At 50.1% G+C, this 22,431-nt stretch overlaps 1 protein-coding gene and 1 pseudogene across 2 annotated transcripts in view; one reads left to right on the top strand and one right to left on the bottom strand.

The window, feature by feature from the left end:
• The window catches only part of Ell (elongation factor for RNA polymerase II), a 51,973-nt gene that overhangs the window by 13,141 nt on the left and 16,401 nt on the right, over window positions 1-22,431 (bottom strand). The window contains exons 2-3 of the mRNA XM_031340133.1: window positions 6,875-6,922; window positions 86-207 (exon numbers count right to left, since the gene is read on the bottom strand). Coding sequence (XP_031195993.1) covers window positions 86-207; window positions 6,875-6,922 — 170 coding nt within the window. The remainder of the gene's footprint in view (window positions 1-85; window positions 208-6,874; window positions 6,923-22,431) is intronic.
• LOC116069473 lies at window positions 17,099-17,637 on the top strand (annotated as a pseudogene). The gene has a single exon (XR_004110020.1). The product of XR_004110020.1 is annotated as a programmed cell death protein 5 pseudogene (transcript).

Genomic DNA, 22,431 nt, shown 5'->3' with positions numbered 1-22,431 from the left:
GCCAACCTAGGATACCGGAGGAAAGGCAGCAGGCTAGCTGTGGTAGTTTTGGGGTCCCTGGGGGCCTGAGGGCACATAGCTTTACCTGGATACATATTGTTGGATGCAATCAAAGCTGCCCTGAGGGCTGTCTCGGCCAATATTGGAGAGGTAGAAGGAGAAGGCCCGCACCTCCTCTGGGCAGTCGGGTTGGGGTATAGAGATGTGCTGTAGGGAAAGAGGTGTCACTGCGGTCCTTGACATGGGGAAGTTGCAGCACAAGCCACACTCACCCCTCACAGATGCCATGCACTGATAACCACATGCAGCCTGTATAGCAGGGACACATGGGCACCTTCCTCTTTGGCATAAAAGACAGGATTGTTACTCAAGAGCTCAGCCCAGCCGTGGGCTCTGGAGAAACCATTATTCGGGGCTATCTGTCACCCAGGCTTCCCACGTGGCAGTGCACCTGCACTGACCTGGGGCATCCATGAAGGTAAAGCTCATACAACAGCAGCAGCAGCCAGTGGGACAGCTTGCAACCTTCCCAGCATGCCTGCAGACATAGTATATCCCACCCTATATCTGCACAGCTTCGATACCAAATTTGAAAGGCCCCCATTGCCCACGTCTACCTTAATGCAAATGCATGTGGTGCATATGCATATGTGTGTGTGGTTTTGTGAGACAGGGGTTCTCTGTGTAGTCTTCACTGTCCTAGAACTCACTGTAGACCAGGTTGGCCTCAAGCTAACAGAGATCCACCTGCCTCTGCCTCTGGAGTGCTAGGATCAGAAGCGTGCTCCACTACCACCTCCTAGCTTAAATGTGTTTGTTTTTTGAGATAGGGTCCCTAGTCTACCCTGACCTCAAATTCAACAATGTGGCCTAGGTTAACCTTGAACTCCTGTCTGTCCTGAGTCTACTTCTTCAGGGCTGGGATGACAGATGTATACCACACCTGGTTTGCTTGACTCTGAGGATGAAGCTCATAGTCTCAGGAATACTGCTAGACAAGCGCTCTACCCATTGAACCCAATTCCAACCCCCAAATGTTTTTATCAGCTCTAGAAAGGGACAGGGTGGTCTGCACCCAGCATTTAATAACTCAGACTCCAGCCTGCTTCTCAAACCTCATCCCGGGATAAGGTGTGCACACATACCAATCACAAGCACATAGCCTCATACGTGCATGCACTGCACAGACATATGCACACACGCATACACACACTGCAGCCTTCAAGGAGCCATGAAGGCAATGCCACCCAGACTCATTCCATCTGCTAAGGTCCTGACTGACCTTCCAGATATGGCTTTAGCACTTGGCTGAATGGCATCAGGAAGCAGCCACCTGGCTATGCATGCAAGAACTGCAAGGGGTTTCTGAGTGTGCCTAGCATGTGGAGCCTCCATGCCACCTAACTCTGGCATGTATTTCAGGCTTGGGTTGACACTCCCTTGGCACAAGCCCTGAGATACACGTGGCTACTGTCACACCCAGTGACAGTTGGGCTCCTTACTAATGTCCTGATCTGGGTGGGCAGCCTGGGCTCTGCCAAGGATCTCATACAGGCTCAGGCAAGGCACTGTGTGCTACTCAGTGTTGGGGGCTCTGACTGAGGCTTAGAAAGGTAGCTTTGTACCTCTAGGGATAAGCACATACAGGATGCTGAAGTCATATCATCTAGGCATATCATGGAGGGGGGGAATGGTGGGGGAGCTACTCAGGGCGAGGGTTCAAAGGGAGCAGGATTTGCCATGGTGAATGCCCAATGGGTAGTGGCAGCATAACCTGATGGTGTGGCTCAGGACCTGCTCATGTCTAGGATGTCAGGCAATGCAGTTGTCACTTGTAGGTAGGGTCTCAGCTGCCCTATGGATTGCTGCCAGCCCCAGTGACAGCTTGGCTGTAAGTTGTCTGAGGGGTGTGGGCGGCATAAGGACCCAGGCTTGGGAGCCACCCTGCTGCTCTGGGGCAAGGTTACCAGGGGCACTGGCCTCACACAGCCCCTTTAGCTTATACTGTAATCCTGGCTTAAGATGATCTATGGGGAAGGGAAGGGGTTTTCCATGGGAACTAAGGTGGGGCAGGTAACAGTTGAGAAGTGTTGTAAGCAATATTTCTCAGTTTAAAACAAGATGCAATAAGGCTGGGCACATGGCTCAGCAGGTGAGAGCACTCGCTGCTCTTACAGAGCGTCCAAGTTCAGTTCTGAGCACCCATACGGCAGCTCACAAGCGCCTGTACCTCAGCTCCAGAGGATCCAACACCCTTTTCTGGACTCTGCACTCATGAACCACCACCTCTCCCAAGACATATACTCACAATTAAAATAAAAAATAAATTAGGGGGTGGTGGCACACCTTTAATATCAGCACTCCAGAGTCAAAGGCCAGAGGATCTCTGTGAGGCCAGCCTGGTGTACTAAGTTCCTGGACAGCCAGATCTGCATAGAGAAACCCTGTTTCAACAATAACAACAACAACAACAACAAGAAACCCACACAAGGGCTGGTGAGATGGCTCAGCGGGCAAGAGCACTGACTGCTCTTCCGAAGGTCCTGAATTCAAATCCCAGCAACCACATGGTGGCTCACAACCACCGGTAATGAAATCTGACGCCCATTTCTGGTGTGTCTGAAGTCAGCTACAGTGTACTTATGTATAATAATAATAAATAAATCTAAAAAAAAAAAAAAAAAAAGAGAAACCCATACAAACTTTAGGGCTGGAGAGATGGCTCAGTGGTCAAGAGAACTAACTGGTTGCTTTTGCAGGACCTATGTCCCATTTCCAGCAACCACAGGGTGGTTTAAAACCATCTGTAACTTCAGTTCCAGAGACCGGACACAAAAGTAACTTTTTTTTTTAAAGGTTTTTTTTCGAGACAGGGTTTCTCTGTGTAGCCCTGACTGTCCTGGGCTGGAACTCACTCTGTAGACCAGGCTGGCCTCAAACTCAGAAATCTGCCTGCCTCTGCCTCCCAAGTGCTGGGATTAAAGGCGTGTGCCACCACTGCCCAGCTAACTATTTTTAAAAAGAAAAATTTAAATGATTTATTTTATCTGCACCAGTGCATTGTCTGCATGTGTGTTTGTGTATCGCAGGTGTGCTTAGCGCCTGAATTCAGGAGATGGCACTGGATGCCCTGGAACTATGGATGAAACTCAGCTTCTACGGAACCTGGGAACCTAAGGTGAGTCCTCTGCAAGAACAGCTAGTGCTCTAAACTGCTGGACCACCTTTCCTGCCCTGAAAACAAACTGGGCTGGCTAGCCTGGTCTACAGAGTGAGTTCCAGGACAGCCAGGGCTAGACAGAGAAACCCTGTCTCGAAAAACCAAAAAAAAAAAAAAAAAAAAAAAAAAAAAAAAAACCAAAAAACAAAACCCAAAACAACAACAACAACAAAAACAACAACAAACCCAAACAGGGCTAACAAGGCTGGCCACCACATGGATTCTGTCTCAAAGAAATTAACACATTGCCAGGCAGGGCATTGTGGCTCACTCACTACTTTAATCCTAGCAGGCAGAGGCAGGAGCATCTCTGAGTTGGAGGCCAGCCTGGTCTACAGAATGAGTTCCAGGACACAGGAGTACACAGAGAAACCCTGTCTCAAGGAAACAAACAAACAAAAGCAAACAAGGAGTGCTTTTGTGGTTGTGCGGCCCTTGGTGTTCAAGACACACCCAGGAGCCTACGCACCCAAGCGTGCTGCAGGGACGCCCAGTGTCTGCACTGGCCTAATCTTGACCTCAGCAGGTCTTGGAGTGCACATGGGGAATTTGGCTTCCTTCCTCTCCCCACACTGTCCCTTTGGGCAGCCTGCCCAGCCTCTCCACTAAGCTAACACTGGTCCTGAACATTTTGGAGTTTTCCACATCCTTCCTTATGCGGTCCCTGTCTGCTCAATTTGTGGGTCCTGACCCCTTTGGAGGCAGAACAACTCTTTCACAAGGGGTCACCATCAGAAAACATAGATATCCACATTACCATTTATAACAGTTATGAAGTAGCAATGAAATATTTTTATGGTTGGGGTCACCACACCACGAGGAACTCTATTAAAGGGTTGTAGTGTTAGGAAGGTTGAGAAATACTGCCCTAAAAGACAGTACAACAGGCATGCCCAATGGCAATCCCAGTCCTTCTGCAGTCCCTGACTCTAGACACACGGACAGCATCTCAGTCTCTGACTATCCCACCTCACCAGCTGCAAACATGGGTGGTGCGCTCAGGTTGAACCATGCCACACAGCCATAGATACCAAGCACTGTTCATCACAGGGTCAGCCAGGCAGTGGTTACTATTGCTTAGAGGCTGCAGCTTCAATGCCCATAGAGCCAGAGCCCAGGGACGGTCCAGCTCAAGGTCCATGAAGGAACAGGGCACACAGGCAAATGCTACAGGATCTGGGGTATGAGACTCATGCCAAAGGAATCTACTGATACCAGGGTCCTGGGTGGCCATCGTCAGGTGGCATGCACTACATCTGTGCCAAGCATCCCAGGCTCCTGGAGCCTGGCTCTGGCTACGTTGACTGCAGAGACAAGAGGAGACCAGATATCCAGCCCAGTGGTGTGTGACATCAAGACCCTTAACAGGTGGCATGTTCTAAAGGAGGCTGAGGCAGAAGAATCATGAGTTTGAAGCTAGCCCAGGATGATGAGTGGGGTAGTAGTGTGCTAAGGGCTAATGTCTGGGGCTTGTTGCTATGGGTTCCGTCTCCCCATTACACACAAATGAGCTATGGCCTTGGACCAAAGCACAGAGGTGATAAAAGCCAAGGCTGGTACGACTCTTGTAGAATAAACCCATTGTTCATTGGCCACGATTATGGGATTGTGATGTCTATTCTTGCTCATCAACTTGACTACATCTGGAATTAATTAAAACCAAAGTGGCTGGGCACACCTATAAGGAAGGTTTTCCTTGACTGAGTCATTTGAAGTGGGAAGATCCGCTTCTAGTCCAGATCTCTGATGTGGGGAAAATCCACCTTTAATCTGGGCCCTGTGCCTGCAGCTTAGGTAAAGGACACGAGAGAAGGGACACTTTGCCTGTTTGCCCTTGCTCTGCTCTAGCTAGCTAGTCTGCTCCTTCACTGGCATCAGAGCCTACGTCTTCAGGATTGTGGCGCATGCTCATGCTAAGGAGCAGCTAAGACATCCCGTTTCCTGGACTCAACAACTGCTGGATTGTTGGGTCTTCTGCTGGCAGACAGCCACTGGAGGACCAGCTGGACCACAGCCTGAGAGCCATCCTAATAAATTTCTTTCTCTATGCATACACTATTGGTTCTAGTTCTCTAGAGAACCCTGACTAATACAGGGGTGAAGCTATCCTTCATGGCTGTGTTCCCTAGGACTTTATGGTCCAGCAACTGTAGGCTCTGTGGGCCGCTGAGGCGTGCCATGTGCCCGGCTACCACTCACAGCCAGGCGTAAGAACTGACCTCTAGGTCTCAGCACCTCAGGAGAGAGATGGGAACACTAGTGCCCACCCAGCCTGCCCTCCTGGGGACTGCAGCCCCATAGCCCATGCCCAGGAGGGGCCAGTGGCCAGCATGACCTTTTCCCATTCAGACATGCACACAGCTCCAGAGCCTTAGAGACACAGGGAATGCACCACAGCCACCTCACCTCATGGACTCGAGGGCACTGACCAGGTCAGTGGAGAGGCAGCAACTTCAAATAAAAAGTTATTTAGATAGGACTGGGCATAGACAAACAACTCAGCGACTTGGGAGACTGAGAGGAGGATTTTTAGTATAAGAGCTATTCTAGATAAAACAGATCAAAATATAAAGTAAAGGTAGGGCTGGAGAGACAGCTCAGTGCTAGCAAGCACTGTTCACTCTTGCAGAGGACCTGGATTCAAATCCCAGCACCTAACTGATGGCTCTCAACCACCTGCAACTCGGTTCCAGGGCATGCAAAGCTCTCTTCTATCTCAGTGGGTACCAGGCACTTAGTACACAGACAGATAGGAAGAAAACTTACGGGAAAAAAGAGTAGTTTAAAGAGGCTAGTTTTCAAAAAAGTAAAAAGGCCAGGTGGTGGTGGTGCACGCCTTTAATCCCAGCACTTGGGAGGCAGAGGCAGGTGGATTTCTGAGTTCGAGGCCAGCCTGGTCTACAGAGTGAGTTCCAGGACAGCAGGGGCTACACAGAGAAATCCTGTCTCGAAAAAAAAAAAAAAAAAAAAAAAAAAAAAAAAAAAAAAGTAAAAAGAGGTAGTCTGAACTAGAATGACCCACAGATTTGAATGCTTGGTCACTAGGGAGTGGCTTTCTTTGAAGGGTTAGGAGGTGTGGCCTTGCTGGAGGAAGTGTGTCACTGAAGGTGGGCTCAGAGGTTTCAGAAGCCTCTCTCTGCCTGCAGACCTGGATGTAGAACTTTCAGCCACTGCTCCAGCAGCACGGCTACCTTCCTGCACCATGCTCCGCACTAAGGTGACAACACACCAGCCCCCAGTTAAACGCGTTATAAGAGCTGCCGAGGTCGTGGTGTCTCCTCACAGCAACAGATTAGCAACTAAGACAGCGGCCTGAGGCTGTAGCTAGTGGCAGAGCTGCTCCTGGCATGTAGCAAGCTGTGGTCTTCCTCCTGAGAACCACAGAGCGTGAGGATGGGTGGGTATGGTTTACAGAGAGCATTCCTATCTATATCAAATCCCACATATGCCCACCCCCACCCCCTGGGATCTGGAATGGCATCCATCTTTGAGAGGGCACCCCAAGGATTACGTTGAGATGACCATCCTCCTCTCACATATGACCTTCACTGGGCATAGGAGTCTGGCTTGGGGCAACTCAGAGATGGACAGGCAGGAAGCCACCTGTGCTTCCCTCTTCCATAGCTCATGTGTGTCAGGACAGTGAACACTCACTCCTTGGCTTCCTTCAAATCGGATAGATGGTCTCAGTGACACAGAATCCTAAAAGAGAACAAAAAGGAAAAGTTTCAATGGACAGACAGACAATCTACATCTTCCAGCCACACAGGTCAAGAGCCTTGGATGTTGTCATATAGGCTGTGATTCCCAGGAGGGGAGGAAGCAGATCATATGAGGCTGGTCCCCAGCAAAGAACCCCATGAGCCCAGCTGAGGGTCACATCACACATGCCTGCTGCTGTTGGTGTGAAGTGCCACACTAGGCTAGCCCTAGTGTGGCTAGGTTTGGCTTGGTCACTGTGTCTATGTAGCAGCCTCTAAAGGAGACCTGCATGAAGGCTTTAGCTCAGAGCAGCCTGCCCACAGTCCACCAGTCTGCTCCAGTGAACCCTGGGGCCAGGCCACCTTCTCAGAGGTGCTGCTGTCAGGAGGAGGCTCCTGCATTTCCCCTCCATTTCCCCTCAGATGTGAGGCTCTGTACAGCTGAATGTCAATGCCTCTTAAGGCAGGTCAGCTCTGGAGGCACGGGGAGGGCATGCTGCACATCCGACCTGGGGACAGGTGGACAGGGTGAGGCAGCCGCTGGCCCTACAAAATGGCATACATTTGGCTCCCAAGGTGAAGGCAGAGGCCTCTTTGTCTTCAGAGCCCCTTAGTCACATCCCAGCAGACCAGAGGGTCAGCCCCTCAACCAGTTCAGCTCCTCAGCCATGGCACTAAACACCTGCATCCACCTTGTTACATTGTTTCATACAGGGACCACTGTGAGGCTCCCTGCAGAGGGGATGCGGCCACACCACGACCCAACCTTCTACCCAGTGGTCACAGATTCTGGTCAAGCCCTTAGGTACAAAGACAGGTATTTGCTGGAATGCCCTTCAGACAGACAGGACAAGAGTTTTAGAATGGCAGGTGCTGAGCAGACAAATTGACAGAATAGATGTGTGCAGCCCATGGTGGGACATCCACACCCAAGAAGATGAGCAGGCAGGAGAGGTGGCAGCCCCACCCCCAGGTGAGAAACATGTATGCACATGTTGGACAGGGTGTTTAGTCTTGTGTGATGCTGGGCACACTGGATGCACACTTGTGGCTAAGCCGACCCCAGCCCCTTGGCCTGCCATACTAGGGACACCAGGAGAATTCACACAGGCAACATGAGTGAACCCCAGTCTGGAGTCATCTTTTTTGGCTGTATAGGAAGTCTAAGGCCAGCCGTGACTGTTTGAAACACTGACTGGAAATTCAAACCATAAAATCTCTCAGGCACTGCCTCTGTGGCAGTGTGCACTGTCTGTCTATGCAGAGATCTCTGTGGATGAAGGGACTACAGAGCAACACCCTCTGTACAGAAGCTTGAACAGATGGAAAGTGCCTTTCATTACCCCCCACTTTCTTCAGAATTATTATACATGCTTGGTCTGCCACTGGAGCCATATCTTACCATAAATGGCAAGACAGGTTAAAGGAAGCCTTTGGGAGACACAAGAGCCATTCACAGCAAAGAGACAGACAGGTCAGGTGGCCCTGCTGGCCAAAAATATCAGTGACACCGTGGCACTGGGCCTGAGATCTAGAAGGTGCTCAGGGAGAGAAGCAGCAGGTGCAAGGCCTGACCCAGGTCCACCCCCCAGAGCCAAGCTCTCTAAAGGATAGTGCACAAGCAGAGCATAGGACCCACTACGCAGCAGGACTGCTGAGTGCCAGGAACAAGGTGGGAAAGGACATATCCTCCATGATGTGTATGGAGTTTGGGTGGCAGCCCAGGGGGCAGCTCTGAGTGGCATTATGGCTGAGCAGGCCCTTGCTTTGTAGAGCAAGTCGCCTGCAGCTGCCTTGGAGGACAGGGACACACACACTCAGGAGCTCAGCCTTCCTCATGGACCTGGGATGGCTGACCTTAAGTGGTTGTCCCCATGTGACCTGGCAGCCATCACAGACTTGGGCTCCTGGTCCTTCATGTCAACAATAAGCCATTCACCTGGACAAGAAGCCCAGCCTAGCAGCCACCTGAGCAGCCAGCCTATCCATGCTACTGTCATCAGACTGCAGCTCCCCAAAGGACTATGGACACGTATGGACAGGCTTGGAAGACAGAACAAGCTGTGAAAAGTGGAGCACCAGCAGTCAGGAGGCTGAGGCAGGAAGATGATGAGGCCCATGTCAGCCTGGGCTGTAGAGCAAGACCTTGCCTCAAAAGCTAACAGCCTCTGGGCAGAATGCCATCATGACCCACAACTATCACAAAGTCACAGTGACCTTGCAAAGTGAAAACAGATTAACAAAGACAGAACAGGAGGGGCATTGCTCAGTGTTCCACAATGGAGGACCACAGTTGTTCACCACCGCCTTGGCCCACGTGTCTGAGAGCTGGATGCCCATTTAGTGAGCCAGTCTAAGGGGAAACAGGTGATTGGGGTGAGCTACCCTGATGGTGCCAGCCGTTAGCACAGCAAGTGGCCTGGTGGAGAGACCTAATAGCCTGGCTGGCTCTGGCTGTCACTTCTCAGTGCAGGCAGGCCATGAAGACAGCAGGTACCTCACATCCAATCTCTTCAGCCAGCACAAGCTCAAAGGCCTTGAGAGGCTGCCCGGAGGAGTTAAGTTTCTGCAAAGGTACCCTGTGTTCCAAACACCCACTCCTGCCACACCCATCACAGGACCCTCTAACCCTGAGGCTGCCGCAATCAGGGGTCCATCACATATGCATACCCACCTGGCACAACTAAGAAATTTCTGGAATAAAGTCCAACCCTCTCAGCCAGATCTAGAAAGGGCTACAATCAGCACCCCGTGGAAGCCTTGTCTCTTTAGCTGGTTCCAGTCAGGAAGTACCCATTGGGCTGCTGAGGGTCTAGGCAGCTCCAGCACCAGCCCTACTCCAATCTGGCCAGTGCTCGATGGGTGCTAGTTGGGCAATGGTAGGGCTTGGGGGCTCTGCACTGGACCACAGCTTGTGTAGTGGCAGCTCAGGCAGGCCATGTGGTGCCAACGGCTGCTCCAGAAGGTTTGGGAAAGAAGGAACCTACAGTCAGGCATAGGGGTGCACACCTGTAAACATAGCACTAGGGGACGGTGGGAGGTCAGAATTCAAGTAATCCTTTAGTGACTCACAAATTTAAGGCCAGTCTGGGCTACATGAGCCTTTGTCTCAAACCAAACCAGAACAAGAAGTAACACAGCCTTGGTACCCAAGGCAAGGTGCTGTGCCTATTAGGGCTGGCACCTGCCCTCCACAAACGCATGGCTTAGTACCACCCTGAAGGGGCACAGGACTGCTAGCAACATGTCTGCATGCCATGCTCTGAGAGGCCTTTGCAGGTGATCATGGCAGCACTGCAAGCACTGGGCCACAGGCTTCCTCTACAGACAAATGGGAGAGGCATCCCAGTTGTCCACCTGCACACAGGGACCCAAGCAGCATGGCAGCTGTCCTCCTGCACATGGCAACCCAGCCAAGCTGCATGGCCACTCGGGCAAAAGAAGCGAGGTAGGTAAACAAACACCCACCATGCCTCCCAGTGGAGACTATGCAGACAGGGCAGCACACCCAGCCGTGGTTCTCAGTATGTCCTATCAAGGTAGCAGGGGCCAGAGCAGGGTCCTCCACCACACCCAGAAGATGCTGAGTGTGCACTGCATCTAGGCCTCAGCCAAAGAGTGAAATGTCTTTGGAGGATGGCTTCTCTTAGCTGCCCTCACTAAGTAGACCTGTGTAGAGTTCTGTGAGGCCAGTGACCGAAAGAAAGCTGGTCACATGTGAGATAACATGGAACATAAGAATACAGAGAGCAGTGTAGACGATGGGACACCTGGCTTGTCAAGTTTCAGAAGGGAGGTTCTACCAAGCCTTTTGTGTGAATAAGCTGTGGTGTCTGATCATCTGGAGCTGAAGAACTGGCTGTGATTAACAAGAAACAAAAACTAGTAAGTAAAACTATCACTGCTGGTCAATGGACACAGGTCACAGAGCTGAATAATCAGCTGTGATTAAGAAGAGACTGGTCACTGACTTGAAATCTTCTGGGACCTGTTTCCCCAGGATGATATATAGAAGCTGTGTTCCAAAAGTGACCAATGTAGTATGCTGGCAGCTAAGCTATGTGAAGAGACACCCAGGTGGTACTGGTTTTGAAGGCATGAAGGGGGCATGGAGAGTAGCTGAAGCTTGGTACTGTGTACCAGGCCTGGAGTCCCTGAAGAGAACCCAGGAGAGCCCATTTGCAGTAGAAGAACCTATATTTTGGAGATGTCACTATCATGGGATGGCCACCAAAAACAGTATGAAGTGAAGCTGTCCCTAGGAGATAGTATATGTGTGCAGGGCCACATGGCAGAGCCAAAGAAGTGACCCAAGCCCCTGAGGAGTCCAGAAGATCTTTTTTTTTTTCTCTCATTTTTTAGATTTATTTATTTTATGTATATGAGTTCTGTAGCTGTCTTCAGACACAGCAGAAGATGGCATCTAATTCCATTATAGATGGTTGTGAGTTGCCATATGGGTGCTGGGAATTGACCTCTGCACCTACTGGATGAGCAGTCAGTGCTCTTAACCACTGAGCCATTTCTCTAGCCCCAGTCCAGAAGATCTTGAACAAAGACACTGGAGAGTGAGAGCTCTTTTGGTTGTGGAGGGTGGGGGGGGTGAGGGGAGGTGTTGAACAAGTTTCTTTGTGTAACCTCCACTGAACTGGAACTCACTCTATAGAGCAGGCCTGCCTCTGCCTCCCAAGTATTGGGATTAAAGGCAAGTATCACCACCATACAGCTAGATACTGAGTTACTTACAGCTAGGGTTTGGGTTTGCTTTGATTTGATTGTGCCCTGGCCCTTCCCTCCTAAGAAACTATTTTTTATTTTACAGGAGCCCACAGTTGAGAGATTTTGACTTTTAAAAGTTTTGGATTTTAAGAGACCAGCTATTTTAAAGAGACTGAATTTTTAAAGACAGTAGGACTCTAAGAATTTGGAATATTTATATTGTAATGTTGATGTTAATATGTGATCTTGGGGAATAAAAAGGAAAGGAAAGGTTATGGCTTAACAGTGATGTGTTTTTGAAAATGTCAAACTGACAAGTGGTCAATTGTGCTGGCTAGTTTTTTTGTTTTTGTTTTTTTAAGATTTATTATGTATATAGCGTTCTGCCTGCATGCTACAATAGAGCACCAGATCTCACTGTAGATGATTATGAGCCACCATGTGGAATTGAACTTAGGACATCTGTTAGAGCAGTCAGTGCTCTTAACTGAGCCATCTCTATAGCTCTGTGCTGGCTAGTTTTATGTCAATTTGACACAAGCTGGAGTCACCTGAGATGGAATGCCTCCATAAGACTGGGCTGTAGGCAAGCTGGTGGGGCATTTTCTTAATTAGTAATTGACTGGGGAGGGCCCAGCCCATTGTGGGTGGTACCCTCCTTAGGCTGATGGTCCTGAGATCACCCAAGCTGAACAAGCCAGTAAAGAGCACTCCTCCAAGGCCTCTGCATTGGCTCCTACTTCCAGGTTTCTGCCATACTTGAGTTAGCAGTGATAGGGAAGTGTAAGACAGCTGAGCATCCTGGCAGGATGCCTGCCCTGCTGCAGGCTAGGGTTCTTTCTCCATCTGGCTGCTGTTGTCAGGGTCCCACAGTTTGTGGTACCACCTCCACAGCAAGACACAAAGTCCTGTGGGCCAGGTGACAGCAGGTGTGACACTTCCTATGATCTCAGCTATGTCTAGACTGGCTCCTAGGCTTGTGTGGGAGGTCACTGGTAGCCTGAAGGCCCTGGTAGCCTGAAGGCCCTGGTGGGTGCTGGAGGGCAAATTATGGCTAAGGTGGTCACAGCACCATGTCTAGGCTGAGTTGGAGGTGACATTCTCTCTGATCCCATCAGATTAACAGGCCTGACTATGTGCTGTGAGCAGGCAGTAGTGACAGCCATACTCTCTGGGGATAGGTGTCATTCCTGAAGCTTGCTGTGAGGCGGAGCTCCAGCAGGGCACTGGCCCAAGTTGACTGCAGGAGAATTTTAATTCAGAACATGGCTGCTCTGGCAAGAGATCACATCCAAAGACCTTCTTGGTCTGTGTGATCTGGCTGGAAAACATACGGTTTCATCTGAGAAGACAGGCATGCACACTTCTGAGTGCTACTCAGTTCTGTTCAGGTAGCTCTGTTGAATTGGTGAGTTAAGGGGCAGTATAGTGGAGCTGAGTTTGTGGCAGTTCAGTTCATGGAGTTCAGAGGCTGTTTTACCAAGAGAGTTTTACAGAGACAGGTTGAAGAGAGATCAAGCTAGACACAGGAGAAGATAGAATGAGCCAGAGATCAAGGAGCTAGAAGATTAGAACAAATTGCTAGAGTTAGTTTGAGGCCAAACAGAGCAATTCAGTCAGAAGCTGATAGAAGAGAGTTTGAATCAGTCAGCTAGGAGAAGAGTTTAGCCAGAACAGCTGAGTTAAACCAGCCAGCCATAGCTCAGAAAACTAGAAAGGGTGAGCTTACTCAGCAGTAAGCCTTGGAGGCTGGTAACATTTTAGGCATAGATAAGGTTGTATGGAGGCTAGAAATATCCAGGGCTAGGCCTAGGTTAGCACAGGGAGGCTTACTGCCTTCTAGACCACAATTACAATCTAGCAAATAAAAGTTACTTTTACAATAGACAGCTGTGCCTACACTTGGCTGAGAGCCAGTTGGCTTCAGATCCTGTAGGGTAGTGACATGAGTGTCCTGGTCACTGAGCCCCCATGCTATCAGCACTGACCTATTTCTGGGACAGGGCAATGCAGTGTGAATAGGCAAGCCTCCCGAGACACCAGTCAGGCAAGGCCAGCCTCAGGTCACAGGGCCATCTCAAGAGAGCAGTTTACTGAGACAACAGGAAGTTTGTGCAAGCCCTAAGGCAGGAGACAGTTTACAGAAGTGTGGCTGAGGCCAACCAGTATCTTTGTGAGCACTGCAGAGCCTGGGTAGGGAAGGCACTCACACCAGTACCCAGGCAGTCCAGAGGGAAGCTACTGTCTTGACCACCTTGGACACTTTACTGGAAGACCAACAGAGACTGTTCCACAACATACTGCCCAGCTGGAGCCACATATCCATGGCCACCAAACGGAATTGTGGTCCATATGCATTTCAAGCACATGGCAACTTTTTTTTTTTTTTAAAGATTTATTCATGCTGGCCAGTGGTGGTGCACATCTTTGGTCCCAGCACTCTTGGGGCAGAGGCAAGCAGATCTCTGAGTCTGAGACCAGCCCGGTCTACAGAGTGAGTTCAAGGATAGCCAGGGCTAAGCAGTAAAAAAACTAAAGAGAAAAGAAAAAGAAACAAGAAAAACAGAGAAGGGAAAAAACCAATTTATTTACTTTCTTTTTGCATGTGGATGTAGGTTGTGTGTATTTAGGTGCCTGTGGAAGCCAGAAGAATTCAGATTGCCTGGAGCTCCATATACTGAGAGCTGCCCAGTGTGGGTGCCAGAACCTAAGTCCCCATCTGAAGAGCAGTGTTCTCAATCTCAGCCACTCCCAGCCTTAGAACAAAGTGTACAGGTGCTTGTACCTTCATGTCATCTGTCTGCACCATGTGCCTGTCTAGTATGGGCACAGGTCAGACAAGGTTGTCAGATGCTGTGGAGTTGGAGTTACAGACAGCTGTGAGCCGCCATGTGGATGCTGGGATTGAAAAGCTGATGCTCTTAACCACTGAAGTTAGCTCTCCAGACCCCTCTTATTTGTTTTGAAGCAGTTTAATATAGCCCAGGCTGGCCTCTAACTCACTACATAGGCAAGGCTAATTTGATCTCCTGCTTCCACCTTCTAAATGCTGAGATCACAGGCATGCACCAGCATACCTAGTTTATGGGGTGCCGGGGATGGAACCCAGCATCCCCCATACATGCTAGGTGGTCCCTCTACCAGTTGAGCCCCTTGTTTGTCCTTGTTCTTCGTCTCCCTCCCCTTTTTCCTCCTTTTGAATACTGGTCTCTCCTATGGTCCACACTGACTGCTGTCACAGCCACCAAGAAGCCTGGGCAATGTCAATACTCCCTGAGCTGTCCTGCAACTTACTCTGTAGATGAGACTGGCCTCGAACTTAAGAGAGTCACCTGTCTCTACCTTCCAAGTACTGGGATTAAAAGGGAGCCCCACACCATCCCAGAATAAACAAATCTTTAAAAAAAAAAAAAAAAAAAAAAGGTTGCCATGTGCTAAAATGCATACGGACCACAATTCAATTTGGTAGCCATGGATATGTGGCTCCAGCTGGGCAGTATGTTGGGGAAAGGTCCCAAGCCTGGAACAACAGGGCTAAGTCTGAGATACTAGTTCCAAGGTTGCAAAGAAACTGGGCTGAGAGTCCAGATGTAATGGATGGGTTATATCTAGAGCCAGACAAGGCTGGGTGAGGATGGCAGAGTGCACTGCGCCCTTTCCTGGAGCCAGGAGTCAACCCTGCTAAGCAGTGTTTCTCCTCCATCCACTGTCTGCCCCTGACCCAGGACAGGAAACTAGGGAAGGGAGGGCGTAGATCCCTTCTTCCAGCACTCCTTGGGGTGCCAGATCACACACTGCCTTCTCAGAGCCTTGCAAGCAGGAGAGGGGACTATAGGGGCTGAGCCCTGGCCAGCGACCTCCTGGTTGCCGCCCCTTTCCAGTAAAGCCCAGCCTGTTGGGAAATGCCCTTCAGGAATCCTCCCCCGGCTTCCTGGAAGGATGAATGTGGTCACCAAGGCTGTGGACCCTGCTGGGAAAGGCACCTCCATGAGCAACTGGGGCTTGGGAACCAGGCACAGAGCTGTGACTCTCACAGAGGTCCTCTTGACCACCTGAACAGGTCAGATGGGGCATATGGATGGCAGACTGCTAAGCTTGATGCACTGGGTGGAACCACAGTAGGCGTGACTAACTAGAGGAGAGACCCAGAAAGCTCCCAAAGTGAGACCTCAAAGAAGATTCTTAAAAGCTGGAACTGAAGACACAACCCTCCTGCAGTCCTGTCAGTGGGGGCAGACCACTGTGGACACACACTGCACACCCAGAGCCCAGCCCTGCTGTCAAGCCCCCTCAAATTTATTTACTGTTCCTGCAAATGTGTCTGAAGTTGTGTCCATGGGTCAGACACAGTATGTGGGATCTGTGGCTGTATAACAAATGCCCTGACCTGGAAGCTCCAAACACCGAAACCTGTTCTGTCCTGGATCAGTGTCACTGGGCTGTAGCAGAAGCAGCCACACCCAGGATCCTTCCCTTGTTGACAGTTACTTTAATCTCTGCCTCAGGTGGTCACATGGAACTCTCTTCTTGTCTATCTCTTACAGGAACACTAGATTTTCTTTTTCATGTGAGCTGATCTCACACATTCCTGGCTGGCCTCAAACATACTACGTAGCTGGAAATGAGCCAGGACTACTGTCCCTCCTGCCCCATGCCTGGTTATGTGATGCTGGACAGAGTTCAAAGCTCCACAGCTGGCCACTGCCGTCTTCTGTTAGCTCTGGAAGGTCTTGCTGACCCAGAACTCCCAGTTTGAACCTAGCCAGTCTTCAGAACTCAGTAATCCTCATGCTTCTGTGTCTAGAATGCCAAGAAGACAAGTGTACCAACAAACCCTACATTTTCTTTATTGTGTTTTTGTTTGTTTTTTCAAGACAAGGTTTCTCTGTATAGCTGGTTATCCTGGAACTCACTCTATAGACCAGGCTGGCCTTGAACTCAGAAATCCACCTGCCTCTGCCTCCCAAATGCTGGGATTAAAGGCATGTGCTACCACTGTCTGGCCCTTTGGTCCTTTTGTATCAGCTCCCATCTGCCAGGATGACAGTGTGCCCTACCCCCTCCAGTCATGTTCACATACATTACACAAAAACACCTTTACTGTCAGGAAGGGGCATTGGGTTTTGGATGCTAAGGACAGTAACCAAGTTTTAGCGCTGCACCTGCTGCCCAGGTCAGCCTGGGGCATATCCTTTGACTCTGAGGACATTTATCCCACATGGGTGGCCCCTGTTATGAATGTCCTGACTTTCTTGTTTCAGTTTTAAAGAAGGGTCTTGTGTTACTAAGTGTGGTCTCAAACTCCTGATGTAGCTGCTTCCACCTCCCTGAGATGACAGCATGACACTAATCCCAGCTGTTCTTTAGAAGCAAACAAACAAAACCTAGTTTTAGAAAGGCTATTGTTGGAGTCTTGGGCCAGAGGGTGGGTGCGGCTGTGCGACGGCCCCCCCTCCACGGCCGCTGCACCTGCACAACGTGGAACAGCCACGCCATGGCGGACAAAGAACTCGAGGCGCTGAGGAAGCAGAGGCTGGCCGAGCTGCAGGCTAAGCATGGAGATCCTGGTGATGCAGCCCAACAGGAAGCAAAACAAAGGGAAGCAGAAATGAGAAACAGTATCTTAGCCCAGGTTCTGGACCAGTCAGCCCGGGCCAGATTAAGTAACTTAGCACTTGTAAAGCCTGAAAAAACTAAAGCAGTGGAGAACTACCTTAAACAGATGGCACGATATGGACAACTAAGTGGAAAGGTGTCAGAACAAGGTTTAATAGAAATACTTGAGAAAGTCAGCCAACAGACAGAAAAGAAAACAACAGTGAAATTCAACAGAAGAAAAGTAATGGACTCTGATGAAGACGATGATTACTAAGAGGATGTGCTTAGATGGAATTACAGTGGAGCAGTGTCTAGGACAGTCACCACCTTGTAACTGTTTACTTCGGTCCCTGTCTATACATGCCTTTTGAAAAAATAAACTTGTACCTCAAACTCAAACAGTTTGGGTGTTTCAGAATCACAGGCAACTCAAAAAGAAAAAAAAAAAAAAAAAAAAAAAAAAAAGAAAGGCTATTGTTTTATTAGTATTTTGTTGCTGTTGGTTTGTCTGTTTTTTAGATAGGGTCTCATTATGTAGTTTTGGCTGTTCTGGAATTCACTATGTAGATCAGGCTGTATTTGAACTCACAAAGATCCACTTGTGTGCACCACCACACATTGCTGAAAAACCAGTTTTATAATACCTCCCAAATAACCATCCACACAGCTCCTTGCAGTGGCTGTGCCCACCTTGAGAGCAGCTTTTTCAACAGCCTCATGTCCTACCCACCCACCCTACTGAAGTCATAGCCAGAATGTTACCCAGGTCTGGCTCCAAAGATATTGCTAAACACATAGAGTAGACATTGGCCTTCTTACCCATGGGCCCCCACCACTCCTGTGCCACTCCCATCAGGGCAGTTGCTAGGCTACTCCCTCTTAACTTCAAAGGTCCACCCCCCATCTCAGCCACAGGACGAGAGCTTGAGGAACCAGCCTCCTAGGACAACAACCCCAGCTGGGCCAGCACACCATTTCATCTTACCTGGATGTTGCAACTCAGCCTACTCATTATCTGCATGCAACTTCAGAACTCTGCTAAACAACCCATCACCTCCCAGCAGGCCTGTGCACTTAGCCACAACCCTTGACCTCCCTAGGGCATCTTCTCCAGCACACCCCAGATTGACCTCCAGAGAGCTGGGGCCCCTGGGCCAACCCAAGGCTCCACTTTGTTTCAAACCTGCTCCTGCCCCTCCTCAAATGCAAGTGCAAAGAGACCAACTACAGACAAAGACAGGCACTGGTGTCCACCCCAATGGACAGTCTTCAGGGTCCTCAGGCACAGTAATCCCTGACCCTGAGTTGTGAGTCAAAGAAAGTCATGACCATTGCACACCATGCTCCCTTAGAACCCCAGCCCCAGGAGGTGCAGCACTGCTCTCAGTGCCCTCCTGAGGAGGATGTGTGTAAGTGCCTATCTATCCATCCGGTCTCATAGCTGGGGACATTTCTCTCCTACAGCCCCAGGCACTCAGGCTGCTCTAGTCACCTTTGTCAGGGTGGAGTCATGTCTGCTGAGCTCACTTGTGGGCCTGTCCTATCTGACAGGCTCAACTCCAATTGCTGCTGCCACTTTCTCTTGCAAGGAATTTTGTTCACTGTCTTCATACTGTGGTCAGCAGAGCCTGCATAAGCAGTAACATCAGTAGAGAGTATCCGAAAGTCTGTCCTGGGCTGCATGTCCCCACGTGTCCTTTCTCTGGGTGACACACCCTGATCTCCAGTCAGGCTGTGCAGAAGCATCAGACACTCAGGGCACACTGTAATCTCCAGTCCTCACAAGGCAGGCTGTATTCTGACCCAAAGCCAGCTAGGACAAGCAGGCCCAACTTGAACAAAAAGAGAGGTAGGTTCTCTGTTATACCAGCATACGAGGTGGAGCTGTGGCATATGTCCCCGTGTCACCAGCACTTGCAAAGCTACCTGTGGTGGCTAGCTATGGGGATGGCAGGAAGGACTGCAGGCTGGACTCCTCATGTTTCTCTTTGGATCCATTTATCACCTGTCTTCAGACAAAAATGGGCTGATTTTCAGGGTGACAAGCATGAAGGGAGGCAGCTGAGCTCTGCTCAGGGGCAGAGCTCTCTGCAATAGAACTGACCTCGCAGAAAACAGTCACTTTTGGGAAGTTTCTCAACAGTTGTATCAGGTCAGGAGGTTCCTGAGAAGATCGAGGAAATGCATGCCTGTCAGCCTGCATGCCCAAGACTCCCTGTGGCTTAAGTCTCCACGACCTCAGATCTCAAGGGCCCTTCAACAGGCCCTGGCCTCCTCCAACAGCTTTGCAGGAGCCTTCAGAAGGAAATCTCACTAGGGCATCATCACAGCCCAAATGCCTGGACAATGACCAGTCTGACCTTGAGCCCTCTGTGGGGCTTACACAGAGCTATGAAGCCAGTGTTCCCACTGTATTGCTTTTACAGCCGTCTACCTGGCTGACTCCGGGCGTGCTGGCAGCCTTGTCCTAACAAAGTGGTATCTTATGGTCAGCAGGCATGGTGGGCACAAGTGTTAGAAAAGCCCATCTAACAATGCTAAGTCCTGGGCTGACAGTCTGGCATCAACTGAGAGGAGGCACACAATGACATTGACACACATACAGTTCTAGAGTCCTCTGACCCCTAGCCACCAGGCACATGTGACCTGCTGGCTGGCTCTCCAAGAATAGCCCTCCCTGCCTCTGGAGTGTTTGAAAGACTCCAGACACAAACACCCATGGCCCTCCCACCCACCCACACTCTACATGTGGGTGCACACACGCACACACACAGAGAGATAATCTGTGCAAGACACACCTACTTGCTTTCCCAAAATCCGGGGCAAAGGCTGGACTCTGGTACACCAGCCAGAGACACTTGGGGGTCTCTACAGAGGTGTGGGCCACAAGCTCCTGAATTCAATACCGGCTTACCAACTGCCTATAACTGGATGCCCCTCAGCCATTCTGGCTATGAGGAGGATTTCGACATACACAGCGCCAGCCAGGGAGGAAAGGGCCTTGTGGGAACATGAGTTCCAGAATGGTTCCCAAGAACCTGGAACCTGTCCCACAGACAGATACGTAGATGTCACAGGGCCCACCAGTGTGTCTTGTGGAGAGAGGCGGTTCTCATCAATGCTCCATGTGCACCATACTCAAGGGAGCTGAGTCTCAGGCAGCTCAGCAGGGCAGAAGCGCCCTCCAGAGGGCCCAGAGCAGTAGGATCTACACAGACCAGGCCTACAGTGACCAGGCACACTTCCTCCTTCCTGTGGCAACAGCCTTCTTCCTGGCTTAAGTTCAAGGGCAGGAAACAGCTTTGCTGAGCACTCCTTGCCCTTGGCCATGAGGGCGGCCCAGGCGCCAGCAGGCAGGAGGTGGACCCTCACTGTAGTCTGTGACATCAAGTCTATGTCCATGATGGTGAGAAGTCGCGGCAGAACTGTGAGACAATGGCCAAAGCTATTGACACTGCCAAGTGCCAGCTAGGATGCGACGGAGCTCTCAGCAGCACTGTGCAAATGTGGCACTACCACTGCCACAGGTAAAGCCTCCTTAAGACAAATTGCAGATGCTATCTTGAGATGGCAAAAGCTCACTCCTCTGCACTGTCTCAGGGGAGTGAAGGTCACAGAAAGAAGGTGATGGCACACCTCTAAGCCTCACACTCAGGAGGCAGAGGCAGGGTATGGGAAACTGAAGGCAAGGCCTCTGTCTATCAGAGGTCAGCCTGGCTATATGCTATCTCCAACACTGCCTCAAGCAGAATGTAATAAAAGCACTAGCCAGACCAGAAAGGGGCTCAGTGGGTAAAGCACTCACTGCACAGGCCTGGCTCCCAGGAATATGGATGAAAACAGACACAGGAATCCCAGCACTCCTGTTGCCAAAATAGTACAGACAGGAGTGTGTGCCTGGAGACCGGGATCGCCTGCCTCTAAAGGACAGAGCCAGCTACTCCAGAAGGGGCCCTTCTCTGCTCCGTTCTGAGACAGTGGCTCACTGTGAAATGCTGACTGACCTGGAACTCACCATGAAGGCCAGGTGAGCTCCAAACCTGGTGATTGCTGGGATTAAAAGCATGTGTCAAAAAGTGGAAAAACAAAGATGTCCATGGTTTTACAAATCATGTGGGTGCATGGGTTTGGGGGGTGATGGAGCAGATGAAGGAACTGTATTATCATACACCGGGATAGATGGACCCTAATAGCACAGATCCAGCATCCTCAGGACCTTGAAGGGAAAGCCACCCTGGCTACAAAGCAAGACCCTGTCTCAAAAATACCAAAACAGGGCTGGTGATATGGCTCAGCAGTTAAGAGTGCCGACTCATGAGTCTGCCGAAGGTCATGAGTTCAAATCCCAGCTCACAACCATCCATGATGATATCTGGTGCCCTCTTTTGGCCTGCAGGCAGAACACTTTATACATAATGGATAAAACTTTAAAACAAAACAAAACAAGAGACTGGAGAGGTGGTCCAACGGTTAGGAGCACTTACTGCTCTTGCAGAAGACCCAGGTTCCATTCCCAGTATATACATGGTGCTCACAACCATCTATGGCCCCAGTTCTGGGAGATCCAATGCCCCTTCTGAGCTTCTGAGCACATCAAATTAAATAAACATTAAAAAACAAAAGGGACATGCCATGGGTGGAAACACAAAACTGTCACCCCAGCACTTCGGAGGAGGTAGAGATGGGAGTTCAAGGCATCTTTCACAAAACAGACTTCAGGACTGGGCTATGTGAGCCGGTTTCAAAAGCAATCATCTGGCCCATGTCGAGGGGACTAAGTGAAGGAACAGAGGGTAGGTGTGGGAGAGTGGAGGAACTCTGTACAGTGCTGTACCGAAGGCTCAGAACTCAATAGATCTCACAGAAACAAAGCACATATGAGCTTGTTTGCTTGGATGTGAATAGTCCCTACAAGTTTAGTGTTTGAACACTCTGTCCCTGCTGGTGGCGCTGTGTTAAAGGTGGCACTAACAAAGGGTGAGTCCTAGCTGGGGAAGGGGGAAATGGGACAGGCTTTCCTGTTCCTAGCCCCAATGGCAGTCTGAGCTGTTTTCTCTTGTCAGAGTATGACCAGCCTCAGCTCCTGCTACCACACACCAAACCGCTTCAGCCATGAGACTCAAGGGACAAAAGAAGCACTGTGGAGTCCCTGGTCCTGTTTCCTGCCATAGTGGCAGAAGAGTAAGCTTGGCA

Source organism: Mastomys coucha, unplaced genomic scaffold (assembly GCF_008632895.1).
Source record: "Mastomys coucha isolate ucsf_1 unplaced genomic scaffold, UCSF_Mcou_1 pScaffold22, whole genome shotgun sequence".
NCBI classification, from domain to species: Eukaryota; Metazoa; Chordata; class Mammalia; order Rodentia; family Muridae; genus Mastomys; species Mastomys coucha.
Note: the sequence above shows the minus strand (reverse complement) of the source record. Positions and strands in the feature narration are given on the sequence as shown.